Here is a 14,582-nt window from a genome sequence, read left to right as displayed (position 1 = left end):
TAGTGCCGTGTGGCGCCAAATTCAAATAACCACAGCATGACAGTGGGGACATCCAGCGACCGGTTTTATATTTACAGCTAGCTGACTGCCTAAATTACGGCAATGTTCTAAAATTTGCCCACAAGATACCAACCAAATCGTCAAAATGAAGCCAGAAAATATAATTTCAAACCAAATATTCATCCAGATTCCATTGATCCAATTTATTTGGGCTTGGCAGTACAAGAGAAGAAGATTCAGAATTTTGTACATGAACTAATTTTCAAACATTTGCAAACCTTATTTATCTATTGGTTTGGCATGAAATACATTCTTACATGTCTGGTCTTCACCCGGTGTGCCATTGTATAGAATCACTGATATTTTTGTTCGTTCATTTCTTGTTTTCATGCACCACCACCACCAGCCACTGACGGTTAAGACCCTTTCACCCTGGACGCTATGCCCCTTGTGGGGTTTTGTCCAGTATTGTATGTAGGTGCCAGGGTTGCCCAACTAGTGAATGGCTCTTCTTAATTGCGAACATTATAAATGTTTTACTAAGAGAGATTTTCTACATTTCTATCTGTTACATTTCAAAAGTCAACATTGGAAATAAAGTGAAATCAAGGACATTATAATATCCTTGGCGAAATTAATCCTAACTTAAAATCAAATACATGTACATGTCCTGACCAACTTTGATAAATACCTGAGTCAGAATTGCGAAGTCTTAAATTAATTTAAAATGGATTTGTGACCATTGAGAAAGGTTTGTAATCAGTGACTGCTTTCAAGATAAACTTGGTTAAGCAACAAGAATTCTTTAGCTCTTAGATAAAAGGAGGAAAACTTGAATCTGACTATATTCACTCCCTAAAACTGTGACTGTACCAAGGTACAGACTTTCCCTCAGACTCTGTTTTCATGTTAATCTTCAAACCAGCATTAATTTTTTGTCCAAACATGAAAATAAGAACAACAAAATACAGCTGCAATTCCATTTTAATACTGGAATATGTACATTTCAACAAACAGTTTGACTAGTAATATAAATACCAAATTACTTCTATTCTATTACATATTGACTTTATTTTACATTTGCTGTTACAAAAAGTTGATAGATACAGAGTATATATCTGTTAGATTCCCTAAAGACATTGTATCTTCAAATATGCTAGCATGCAAAGTTCATATCTAAATACATGTACCATAACTGTATCAGTAACTCAGCTTGGTGGTAATATCATATATTCATATTCCATTTGAGTTTTCAACTTTTCCAAGTTGAAAACAATAATCGTAGATGGTGTTACTTTACATACAGAAGCAATCTATTTGTCATGATTGAAAATATGCTGTATCACTTAAAAACATATCACTAAAACATATACTAGGAAGAAATATATTTTTTTGCTAATATCATTTCTATTGTATTTCATGAAAGTTGATAAACAAAGGTATTACTATGTGGAATAGTGAATGCCCCCCCTTTGACAATAGTATGGTCCAAAAACATCATTAACTGCTGCATGAGCCGGGCCTGTTCCATTCCTGGTATGGGGGTGTTCAGGTGAAGTGGACCCTGCTCTGCTGTACTGTGGTCAGGAAGTAAGGCTGGGTGTCTGTCATGGGGTCACCTAAGGTCATGTCTGGGACAGGGAGTTCAAACAACAATTAGACTTCTGAGAAATCAAAATTCAAATGCAACTGAACATGACACACCTAACATGAGAAGACAAAACAAGAAATGTTGATGAAGGTTAGAATGTTTCTAGAAGAAGTAAACGAAGTGACCTGAACAGAAGTGTGACGTTAGTAATGATTGTAGGGTAGCCTTTGATCAATTCAGGTTCAGACCTACCCAAATACCAAACATCATAACAATTCATCCAGAGCTTCTTAAAAATACCTAGAAACACGAACTCAGACAGACATACAGACAGGCGCACTAAAAATAATTCCTCCATTTTCAAGTAAATGCAGAAATGTTTGCGGTGGATTAATTTTTTGCAGTTTTTGCGGTGAACTCTTTACCGGGAACATAAAACCACCGCGAAAAGCCGTTTCATTGTGTGACTACTATTGTCTCAAACGTGAACTGAAAACCACCGCAAACACTTCATTTTCTCCCTACCGCAAAATTAGATCCCCGCAAACATGTCAGAATCTGCATTTACAGTCATCAAGTAAAACTGAAGTACAAAAGTTGTGCTGCCCACCTCCCAGAGCGCAGACGGCGTGTTCGTACAACGGACGCGTGCTGATCTGACTCACGGACGTCACCTGGTCCTCCTTCCCTCCCGACATCTGCTCCAACCGCCACATCGCAGCCTGGCTTCTGCACAAACAAACAAATAAACAAACAAACAAACAAATAAAGTTAGAAGTGTCCATCTTTCCTCATACCTTCTGAAGACACTACAGCTTCAGGCTCTTAGATATTTAGTTAATGAATGAAGTAACAGAAATAGAGACAGTCAAGATTTGCGACAAGATGTTTTTGGATAAATCGAGAATCGCTCTTTGATACCTCAAAACAGAGTGACAAATCCTAATAAGCCTTCTGCATGTCAATGTTGGGCTTAAGAAAAAAACAACAGAAGAACCCAGTGAATAGGACTGGACGTAAGAACACATGAGGATCGAAAGGAATGATGAAAAGTGAGGGAGTGAATGAAGTGAATGGTAAGATGAATGAGTGGAATCTGGATGTAGGGAAAAGAGAATGCAGTAAAGAGTCAAGAGAACTTAGGATGGACAGAAGGAAGGAAAAAGCTAAGATGGAGGACAGCAAAAAGCAGAGTGGAGGGACTGAAAGAAGGCTGACTGTAGGACGGAGGGAGGAAGAGAAGGGAGGCTAGACAAGAGTTCCAGGTACCTTTCGTAGACTCTCTTCACACAGGCGCCTGCACTGAGGGGCAGCTGGAAGGTGTGGCCATCGTCATGGGGATGGTTGCCGTAGTGCTGGAGGGCCATCCTGTGTGGGGAAATATGACATCACATGGTTCACAGCAGGGTAAGGTTACACCATATATGGTCATCACAGAATGGTCTATAAGTATAACATAAATGTAGCTATCATCATCAATCATCAATGAAAGTATGTTACAGACTTGTTTCTATGGTAAGGTCTCAATTCCAAAGAGTTCAATTTCTTCTGGTTTACTTTCTTGAGTTGTGCCCTATTGTGAGGCTAGGTTGACCTTCACGCCCTAACGGTTTTACAGCATGTACTGCCTCAAGGTCACCCCCCTCCCCCTTGGTCCTCACCCTAACAGTGTCCTGAGGTTCTCGTGAGGAAGGTCGAGGAACGCCTTACAGGCTGCCACCATCTCTAAGATGACGTGGAGTTTGTGCAGCAAGGCAAGGTCGTCCTCCAGACTTGCGTCCGTCTTCAGGTAGGCCGAGAGCTGGCTCAAGGTCGTCAGCTCCTCAGCTGGGGACGAGAAAAAAAAGATGGTCGACAATTTTCAAACTATAAGTCCTGAATCATGTTTTGAATATTCTTTGTGCCAGAATCTAATAACCTCTGAGCCGCAGAACACAGTGGATCATCATCACCAGAATCTAATAATAGTACAGTTGTATGTAAAAATTAATCACCATGTCTTCACTTCACCTTACCTTGAATACACTATAACGTTAAACATTAGTCAAATTCAAGTTTTCCCGCAGGACCTGTTTTCATCTTGAGCTAATTCTTGAAGTGAGAACCAAGTACCGGTAAAGGACTGGTGAGACTCAATCTCAGTTTCTTTTTTCTTCCTATCCTTAGTTCCATAACTTTGTCTTCATGTACTTGTCAGCTTTCTTCCTTTTCTTCTAACTTTTCTAGTTACCGATGAAGAAGTGTGTGTCAAAAAGTCCCTTCATTTTCTCCACAACTATCTCTGCCGTCAGTCAATCAATCAATGAACTAATCAATATTTCTCCTTTTTCTCTAGTTTACCGATGAAGAAGTGTGTGTAGTCAGGCTTCATTTTCTCCACCCGTCTCCACAATCAATCAATTGACCAACCAACCAACCAACCAATCAATCAATCAATCAATCAATATTTCTCCTTTTCTCTGGTTTACCTATGAAGAAGTGTGTGTAGTCCCTCTTCATTTTCTCCACCCCGATCTCGGCCAGCAGTCGGACTGGCAGCGACCCGTCCAGCTCGGGCGCGCGCATCGTGCCCTTGAACGACTCCCGCACCAGGCACGCCAGCTCGCTCTGGTTGCTACGGTGAACCTGGTCAACACAAACAAACAAACAAACACATCAACAAGTCTATGGATTTATCAGGACTTTAATGATGTAATCTGTAACTTTTTGTCATACATAAGTCATAAATCTAATATAAATGAGGATACTGTTAACTGTTTCATCACAGAGCCCTCTTAACCTTTATCTTTGCATCAGAATGTCAGGCACAATTTTCCTCTTCTAAGGTGAAAAAGAGAACATGGTTAGTGACGTCCACTGGGATGGGATGTAGAGCCAGAGGTCCCATGTTTGAGGAGAGCCACACCTCAAGCATGTTAAAGGACCCACCACTTATTCTCAACAGTGTGAGTGGATCAAACCTTACAGTTAGTGTCTTATGCAGCTTGTACTTAACAAAACTGGTGTGCTACGTACGCTTATCTTAAAGGTGGTTTAACACTGTTATGCTAAACAAACAAAAACTTTCACCCCCTTACCATAGGCTGGATCTTTCCCTGCTGCAGAGCTGCACACACCAGCTGCAGACAGTCCACCAACTCCTGGTACCCACTGCAGCCTGCAGGAATGGACCAATCAATCAATCAATCAATCAATCAATCAACCAACCAACCAACCAATGAATCACCAACTCCTGGTACCCACTTCAGCCTGCAGGTATGAAAAATACAAGGCGGGGGGACAATCAAAATATCACAACAACATGTAGAAATGCACTTTATGCATTTACACATATTCAGAGATTACAAATTCAAAGCCTTGTTAGAAATGTATCCTAAGGTTTTGGCCATTACACACAATGTACTCCTGCTTTTTTTGAGAACCCCATGTTGACAATTTTGGACAGGTCAAATAGCAGACTGTGAAATAAAGGTCAATCATGTATAATGTTTTTAGAGATAGTAAAAGGTACTCAAAGGTACAGTGGAAAGCAATGGCTGTTTCAGCCATCTCACACTAGGCATACAATGTACATAACACTACTTCTTTCACAATGAAGTTTGGACTAAGACGGAAACATAGCCTACCTAGTAGTTTTTCCCAGAGTGCCTCGGTGAAGTCCAGGTCCTTCCTGGGCGGGAGCAGCATGGAGTGCATCGGGGAGTTGATGTCTGCCTCGTTCTGGACTTTCTGGACAGACAGATACATGCAAACCTTCCTTTTATGAATGAATGAATGAATGATTTTATTGCACAACAATTGCATCGGTGACATTTCATTTCATTTCAACTTTAATTCAGGCACCTGGCCCATATCATACAACATACAGAGACTACATAAAAAAAATACAATACAGTATAACTAACTTATACTATCTTTTAAAAACAATGTATGGCAATGTACAGATAGCATAATTTACATGTACAATTTTTCTACCATTCTAATTACTAATTTATCATATCAAATAAAATCTACATTCATTTGATAACTAAACGGAACTATTCTAAATATCATTCTATTCTACACATTCTATTCTACACATTGCATATTTCTAGGCTACTTTGCGACTTTTTATGCTGCACTAATTCAATTCATTGGTTTTTGGATCTTCAGAAATAATACTGAACTAGAAGATCAACATGAAAATAGAGGAAATGAGAGGAATAAGTCTGTGCCCTTGGTGCCAAATAGTTTCAGCAAGGTTATACATGTAGGGAGATTGTTTGTACTTGTTTGTTGGTTTATTTTTATTCATCCAGGGGGTTACATATCGTCTGTAATGGCATTTTTTAATGTGCCCTGGCTATACAAATATAGTCAGATCCAAGTTTTCCTCCCTGGTCGATCCCTCCGTTTTCACCTTGATTCTTACTGATTCTGAGGAAGTTTTATCTATTATGTCTGATAACCAAGGAAAAAGACATTGTAGCTTCAGAGGAAGTTCAAAAGATGTGGTTTTATATTAGGTACACTGTCGTGACTAATAAATGACATATTCAAAAACCGGAATTGTGACCGGAAGACAAATAAGTACATGTAACACTAAGTCTGACCTGCAAGGTCGGCTTCTTCACATGCAGCTCTGTGAACTCTGTATACGTAGGAAGGGAGATAAAAAAAGTAAACATGACTGTAGTGCACACAGGTAGTAGCTATTATCTTCTCCTGTTCCTGTGTTCAATATATACTGTAGATATGGGAAACTGCCATCTGCTTAATATATAGATACAGCAGCTCATTAAGATACAAGCTTATCACGAGCACAAAAACAAGAAAGGAAACAAATATTAAGTGGTTCAAAGGAACTGTTTATTGCTTTATCAAGACTTACATCTGTGAAGGCTTTATCATTCCAGACATACAAGTGATGTCTTAGACTAGAGCATATTACATGTAGGTAAATGTACACAATATTCAAAGTTGCTGTATGTACTGTACAGTTTCCAGTGTATATATCTTACAATGTATCACAATCTTGCCTTGATTCTGAATCAAAGTTTAACTGTAATTGCAAACACAAAAATTGGACTTTTCGACTTTTCGACTGGTCAGCTCCGGTCTTTGTCAAAGAATGAGCAATCCTGTGACTGCTTCTGTTTTTGTGTTGGCAATTACAGTTAAACTTTGATTGACTTCTACCAACACAGAGGAACTTTCAAGTGATCTTCCCTTGATGTTATTGATTCTAAAGGTAATCATAATGCAACTGAGGAACTTGTAATCATTGTAGGTAATCATCCTGACTTAGTACATCAGAATAATGTGCTGGTCAATGCCACTATTGAATCCACAAACAAACGGGCGTCATTACTAGTACTTCTTTTGGACAAATTGGAAGAAAAAGCTTCCCATACAATCCTACAATGCCCCAAAAGACAACGATAATCAAAATAAAAGAAATAAATGTTAATGTACTCAGAAAGGCAATTACAATCTTTCAATCAATTGAATATGATTTTTTTCTAAACTAGGGTAAACAGGTTTACTGCACCCTCTTGCTATTGGGGTGCGTTCTCCTAGGCCGAGGAAAACAATTGTGTTTCCGGTTAGCCGACCAACCCCAGCAAAAACCTGTCAACCCTAGACTTTTTTGTTGTTGATTACAAGCAAGGTACATACAACTTTCAATGACTTTTTGAGTGATGAAAATTCAAACAGAATCCAACATTTGTCTTGCTGTACTTTCTTGAAAAAGAGTATCCCTAATTTCACTGGAACCCTAATCGCAAACATTTTTTTTCTCAAGCCTTACCAAAATACAGATTGAACAGTTTTTACATCTTATAACTGGAAATTCGTATAATTAGGCTATTGTAAGAAAAGAGTTCGATTTTTTAGCTGAAGTAGCCTCAGAATGGCCAAGACTTTGTTCTTTTATGTTCATGTAACGGATGAGCCACGCCTGCACCCACAAGGGTGACTGAAGTCGAGGTCTTCCTCGACAACGGTGGACGGACATCTTCAAGGAATGAGTCTGGAGACAGATGTCCATCTTCACTGCTACCTTGTCCCCCCAACAACCCGGAGGTCAAGGAACTAGGTAATGTAGGTAGGTTAGGAATGAGTAGAACTACTAGAAGGAGTAGTGAAGTGTCCAACTGTTGGCTCAGTAATATTGGGATTAAAAACAGTGTGTTGGATTTGAACCAGACTTGGTACTTCTTGCTCCATGTGGATTCCAATGCTCCGTGTCAGGTTATGCTCCTGTGCAAGAAACTTGCTGTTTCCACTGCTGATAGCTTCTTCGGCACTTTTACATGCAGCCGACAGCTCCACTATAGTGACACTAACTTCATCATTCATGCTTTGAATCCTCTCCAAAACCAGCTTGTGGTTTTCTTCAACCTTCTTCAGCAGCGTTTCCTTACTCTTCGTGAGCGCCTGCACCTTTTGGTCGAAGACTTGGTCAATCTTGTTGTCTGTCTGCTGTTTCTGCTGCGTGGCTTCCTTCTCTTTCTCTCTAAGACCAATTGAGATAGTATGGTAACGCTCAAGTGCGTTCTTCCCCTGATCTACTGATGCCTTAATTGTTGCACTTCTTTCCTCCACAGCCCTCATGAGGGATATGATGCTGTGACCGTCATGATTTTGATCTAAGCACCCGGCACAAACTGGCACCAGGCATTGTTTGCAGTACACAAGTTCCTCAGTATGGTGAGAGTTACAAATGTTTCTAGCTTCTTCTACTGTGGGCTGTTGTGAAACTTCGGTAGTCGGTTCTTCGGTTGGCACTGCTACCTGGTTGGGAATTTCCATATGGTTGTTCAGCAAACCTACAGCTCCTTGACGTGGTAGACCGATCTGCTGACAGTTTGGGCAGGTTCGAACCTCTGTGTTGTCCTGAAGACCGTTCTGATGACAGGTGTGCTGACACGGCAGCATCTCATTCGGCCTGGTCCCCAAACTTGATGCTGCACACCCCATGATCGTTACTTCCAGCTGATGTGGCAGCTATGCCCCAAATAAGAGTCCAGGTTCCAACATGCTTTTTTTACTGCAAGTACTTGTTTTAACGATCAATACATGGGTGTTTCAATGGTCTTATCCAATGGTGGTTTGACATTGAAAATTTAATCAATAATCTATCCACAATGGTTATCTGAGTGGTGCAACTGTGAAGCAGGCACAACATTAGTCAATAGATTGGTTCCACCAAGGCCACTATGAATGATAAGTTGACTACACAAGTCTTATCACTAAAGGTTTGCCAAGCAGAATTAGTTATTTACCATCAGAATTATTTACCATCAAACATGGAGGTAAAGAAGAAGCATACTAACATTGACAGAGAATACAAATTACCATCTGTAATTTTTCAGTACTTAAGACAGCTCCTGGCCGTGTACAATGGGCAACTCTTACCAAAACAGATCACTCACCCATGGCGAACAACGAAACAAACAGGAAGAAACATACGACTGACTGATGATTTGAGGATGAAGAGAAAGATAGTGACAGATTGAGACAAACATTAAACTTCATACACATATGCTCCCACCTTGTATGAAGTTACTGACAGTAGTAGTGAGAGGAGTAGCGTTTTCCTCCAGGCACCATAGAACCTCCCCGGTCTTCAGGCCTTCCACAAAACCCTGCAGAAGTCGCAAAATACTTCAGGAAACAGCAAAACATTGCAAATCTGAGTACTATATATAAATTATAGCACAGATAGGAAGACTTAAGACTACAACAGCCTATCTCTTTCTATACTGAATTGGGCTTTATGAATGGGTTATTTGTGGATTGGAGAAATCATGTGAAAATTAGGAAAACACTTTTTGACTAAGATATGTCAAAAACATCCCTGAATAGTTTCATCAGGTTGTTACATAAATGGATGATACTGTTCTTTGTTGCACAACCAAAAGAACTTACAAATGCACCTGCCATTGTTTTGGCAGTCCTTGTTCTAGCTTCTTTTGGGAAATAAGGACGACAGAAACATATTGGCAGAAAAATATTTTTTCAATATTTTGTTTGTGTCTCCAGAAACGATTTCGGAGAAATTGTTGGAATTGTGTGAATTTTGTGGGTTCTGCAGAGGTCTCCATAAGAGAAGGGGACTTACAGTCAGGGTCTGCAGTTCTCTGTAGATATTGTAGGCGGCGCTTTTCATGTCCCCGGGAACTGCTCGGATGTGCTGAAAGAAAATGATTTGATAAGGTTCTGATTTTTTTCTATTCTTCTATTTCTAAGTCTTTTGTGAAAATCTGCAGAGAGAGGAAAAGTCAAAGTAAAAGAGTTTTCTGACCACTTAAATAGAGAACTTTGTGAAAAATACACATGTGTTTTGCTTTTTTTTCTCTTTGCTTATTTTCAGATCTGTGTTCAAGATACTTTTGTACAACATTTCAAATTGGACTGCCGGAAAAAAAGAGTATCTGGAAAGCACAATGTTATAGCAACGAAAACTTCAGTGTGATACCAATCCTGAACTTTTGTGTGGTACCCACATGAACCTCAGTGTGATACCCACATGAACTACAGTGTGATACCCACCATGACAGTGTCGGAGTTGTAGGGCGGCAGCTGGAGCACAGAGGTCACGTCCTTCCAACTGCATTCGATCAGAACGCTGGTCTGGTTATCTCCTGTTGCATCATGGGAGCCCGTGCCGAAGACGTCGTACTGCGCGAAGCCTCGGTTGACGACCTGTCAGACACAGAGCTAATTGCTTACATGTAACCCAACACCAGGCAGCCATGGTGCGGCATAGTGAAGTCTCAATGATGTTTTCTTTCTCCCAACATGTCAGTTAGAAAGCTTAAACGTTTAAAGTTCTTCAGGTTGGTGGGGCAGAGCAAAGGCAAAACAGCATTTTGTATTGATGAGCAATTGAGGTTTGATTGATCATTCATTGAAGAACAGTAAGTAGTAGTAGTAGTGATAGCTTGAGCAATGCTCACAGACTTACATTGTTGTTAGGAGGAAAGACCCTGGCCCGGTGCCTCTTCTGCAGTACATCCAGTGTGGGGAGGTTGGCTGGGTTGGGCAAGGGGCCTGTGGGGATGACGGGCAATGAGTGATCATGAGTATGTATTTAGCCCCCTAACCCTATGATACAGCAATGAGACTGCTAACTACCACACCACAACACATCTCCTCACATCATTTTCTGATTTTGACTTAAAAGTTAAAGTCCACCAGGAAAGCTGCTGTTTATTCAGGATATTGGAGTCTTCTTTTTACACAACCAGTGACTTCTTACCTGCTGACGTTTCGGTGTCTGTCAGACACGTATACTGTTTATTCTGTTTATTACATGTACTGTCTTGTAATGATATAAGGAGTTTTGGTGCCCTGAGAGTTCAGCCCCTGTAGCCAAGCAGGGCAGTTCAGCACCAGTGTAACAGTGGGGATTAACCTCCACTAACTAACCAGTCTAACTGGTCTGGACCTTTTAGCTTAGTGGTTGGCGTGTTGGATTCCCAAGCCATGTGGATCGGCGTGGGTTTGAATCCCGGGAGCTAGTGGCATACTGGCCCCTTTGGGTTTTTCACCAGGACTAGGGATGTGAAGGTTAGACTTAGGCGTCTTCTTGTCGATAAAACATCTATTGCTGTCTTCGGCATGGTACTGAATCATCCTGATTGGCTAGGAGCTGAGCTGTCTGGGTGCCCAAATGTCATGGAATCACTCATAATTATCTATGTGTAATGTTTACCTTTTGCAGTGACGGTGAAAGTGGACATCCCGGTGACTTGTCCCTTTTTGTTAGAGTGAAGTTCACTTCCCATGTAGCAGACCCTTTCCCTGCTGGATTGCACTTCCACCTTCACCCACAGTGGGAAAACTGCAGACTGGGCATCTGCAGCTGCTGGGTTGTGGGCCATGGCGTACAGGGAGAGGAAGTACCTAATGGAGAAATGATTGTATTATTCATGGTGAAAATGGAAAAACAACTTTCATATCATTCATTCCAAAAAAAGCAAGTCAGGTCTAGATAAGAGGCGCATGGAGTCATACCTTAGACTTTATAAAAATGGAACATACTTCTGAAACAGTTTGGAAGTTAAACACACTCCACTGCCAGTGGACTAGCCTCCTGCTGCAGTGATTGCACCTCAGTGTGGCCCAGAGCTACAGAAACGGAGATGGGTTCTGCCCAATACACCTTGTAGTGATGTGGGAGGATTTTAACTTAACTAAGCTGTACAATACAAACAGTAAAGAATTAAACTCAGTGTTCTCGCCAGGCCTTTTCAGCATAGGGGCCCCTGATGCTGTGTTTGAATGAGCATAGGGGTGTTTTTTTCATAAAACCTTCATAAAACCTTCATAAATCTTATGAAAAGTTCATGTTTGGCTTTAGAATGAGGATGTGACAGAGGAAAAACTTAACTTCACAAAATTTCTCCCTCAAAATGCAGGAAATAGTGTCTTATTTGGTTATGAACTTCAAAATATTGTGCGGGAAGATGCCAGCCTCCCAACCATTATCAAGTCTTTGGCACTCCGCGAGTGACTTGCGACGTGCAAAGTTGGCTTTCTGTACCTGACCCCTACGCTGTGAAAAAATCCTGGTGAGAACACTGAAACTTGAAAGCAGACTGCTGTGTGAGTTTACCTGGCCTCCTTGACAGACACAGGATGAAGTTCTGTCACCATCCCCGGTTTTTCCTCCATGCTGTCATCTTTCGTGCTGTCGCTCATCTCGTCCGTCTCCATCCCTGCCTGGAGACTGTTCATATCCATCACTCCCTCCAGGCTCTCACTGGTCACATGGTCGGAGAAGACCTGCAGAAACATCATACATCAGATATAGAGCTGTGTACCTAAACAAATTTTAGGTACAGGTACACGGGTTAAGGTACAGGTCCGGACCTGAACCTGTACCTAAACTACTTGTTCGGAAAATGCTAGATTTTCAATAGGACAAAAGCATGTTTGAACTCAGGTAAAAAAACCATAATATTTGATTGTGCTAGGTATTATTTTCATGAAACCACAGATGAAAATTTGACTCCAGCCATGCAAAAGTGTTTTCTGTGCTTTAAAGTGGCTTTAGAGCACCGCCACGGTAATTTCATAGTAATTTTATCTGTCAAAGTGGCCGTCCCCTGAGTCAGGTCCAGTACTGATACAGCAGGGTCAGGTATTTTGGACCTGTGCCTAATTGATTGTACCCGGTACTGTATTGGTACAGTGTACCGGTACACAGCTCTAATCAGAAACTTAAAAGGTTGAAGTTAAAGTTCTTCCTGCACCTGATGGTGCCTAAGGCATCACCCATCTCCGTTTAATATCAGTTCAGATACTAGTACCTTCTCTCTCTATGTTTTTGTCGCATATTGGATACTACTATTGTTACTGCTGCAGATGAACATGTGTATCACGTTGATGAAGGTTAGACATCCAGGTAATAAGAAACGTGACCATTGTCACTGCTGCAGATAAAAGTGGAAAGATGAACATGCGTATCATACCCTGGTCTCTTGTTTAGCAGGTCCTAAATTGCCATGCAAAATGTGGAATAATCTAGTGGTGTACAATTACAATCTCCTACTTCTGAATGATAGAACTGTCAGACTACTAGTACTAGTTACGGACATGTCACAGTCACAGCTTGTTACTGGCTCCTAAGAACAGAACTCACACAACGTTACGTAACATAGCAGTTCACTGGTCGTGATATTTCTATCTACTAGTAGATTCCAGAGTCAAAGTTAGGAAAGCGTAAAAACCTGCCAGATCTAGAATCAGCTGACTGACACTTCACCCACCTGCAGTTCTCTCTGAAGCAGATAGATGGAGCCGTTCCGCGCCGTGCGATCTGTCAAGTTGCAGAGAGGATGCTGGGATTGCGGCAACAGCTGAATCCGAAACTCCTCCTGGAAAAGTTCTGAGTCGCCGTTTTTACCACATTTCAGCCTGGAGTAATGAAAAAAAAACATATGATATTTTGTACCAAAGCCTTCAGTACTTCAACAAACTATAGCACAGTTTGAGGATCACAAGAAATTTAATATAGACAGAGAAGAATGAAAGAAAAGAGTTAATTCCATTTTGTGTTGCCCAGATATATTCAAATACGGTCATCTATCTGTAAAAAACAAGGGCTGTTGTCATCAAATTTTAAATAGAAAGAAAAAGAAAATTATGCAAAAAATACACTTTAATTTGACAAGAAATGTGAACCACACTTAATGCTTGAATGCTGTCATGTTCAAACCTTTATATTCTGAGACAACATTCTATTCTAGCTATACGACAACAGCAACATACATATATAACCGGTACATATCTTGTTATGTATGATACAGTTTTATACGTATGGGTATCTGGGGTGGGGGGTAAAAGTTACCAAAACCCTGAACATTTTTTTCTCGCGGTTCCTTTTTCGACATTGCCCGCGTACCTTTGCAGTAACGTCTCCAAGTCTTCTTTATCCATTTCCTCCTGGTTTTCTTCCTCCGGAACCATCATGGCAGCAGGCATGGCAGCAGCTAGCTTTTACCTCAGGGTTCGAATCGTCCAACAAACTTCCGGAAGTTTGAACTTACCGCGCCATTTTGGAACTCAGAATAAACCACTACAGAATAGGGGACTTGGAAAATTAATAGCAGATAATTATCGATTTCATGCAGTTATTTGCACAAACTATACATAATCTAAGGTAGAAATGTGTAGTTTCTATATTTTATGTATAGTACATATTTTAAGATATCAAATCTAGCTGTATAGAATTCATATAAAAACCTGTGAGAGAATAAACCTATTTCGTATGGTTTCGCCCAAATTTCAGGATTTGAAGATAAAAATATAGTTATTTTCGCTTCAGCTGTTGCTTTGGATTATGATTTGCCTTTATTTTAATAAGAGTGGTAAGATTTTAAAGACAAGGGTACATTTTGCTGTCTTTTTGGAGGAAAAGTTGTAAAGTGTTCTTGCCCGTGTAAAGGAAACTGGGAAACCCCTTCGCTACGGCGACTTGTCACTACTCTTTTATGTA

The 14,582-nt window shown here is 40.5% G+C and overlaps 1 protein-coding gene across 1 annotated transcript; it reads right to left on the bottom strand.

The window, feature by feature from the left end:
* Positions 1 to 966: 966 nt before the first annotated feature.
* Positions 967 to 14,178, bottom strand: LOC136425466 (protein zwilch homolog). The gene is made up of 16 exons (XM_066414345.1): positions 13,989 to 14,178; positions 13,354 to 13,501; positions 12,198 to 12,367; positions 11,295 to 11,485; positions 10,545 to 10,630; positions 10,130 to 10,282; positions 9,699 to 9,770; positions 9,129 to 9,222; positions 6,184 to 6,221; positions 5,218 to 5,320; positions 4,669 to 4,748; positions 4,060 to 4,216; positions 3,253 to 3,418; positions 2,861 to 2,959; positions 2,202 to 2,320; positions 967 to 1,631 (listed from the first exon to the last, which is right to left on the bottom strand). The coding sequence occupies exons 1-16, from the start codon at positions 14,066 to 14,068 to the stop codon at positions 1,549 to 1,551; spliced, it is 1,839 nt and encodes a 612-aa protein (XP_066270442.1). The 5' UTR covers positions 14,069 to 14,178; the 3' UTR covers positions 967 to 1,548.
* Positions 14,179 to 14,582: the final 404 nt, after the last annotated feature.

Source organism: Branchiostoma lanceolatum, chromosome 19 (genome assembly GCF_035083965.1).
Source record: "Branchiostoma lanceolatum isolate klBraLanc5 chromosome 19, klBraLanc5.hap2, whole genome shotgun sequence".
In the NCBI taxonomy this organism is placed as follows: domain Eukaryota; kingdom Metazoa; phylum Chordata; class Leptocardii; order Amphioxiformes; family Branchiostomatidae; genus Branchiostoma; species Branchiostoma lanceolatum.
This window is presented reverse-complemented; position numbering and strand designations above follow the sequence as displayed.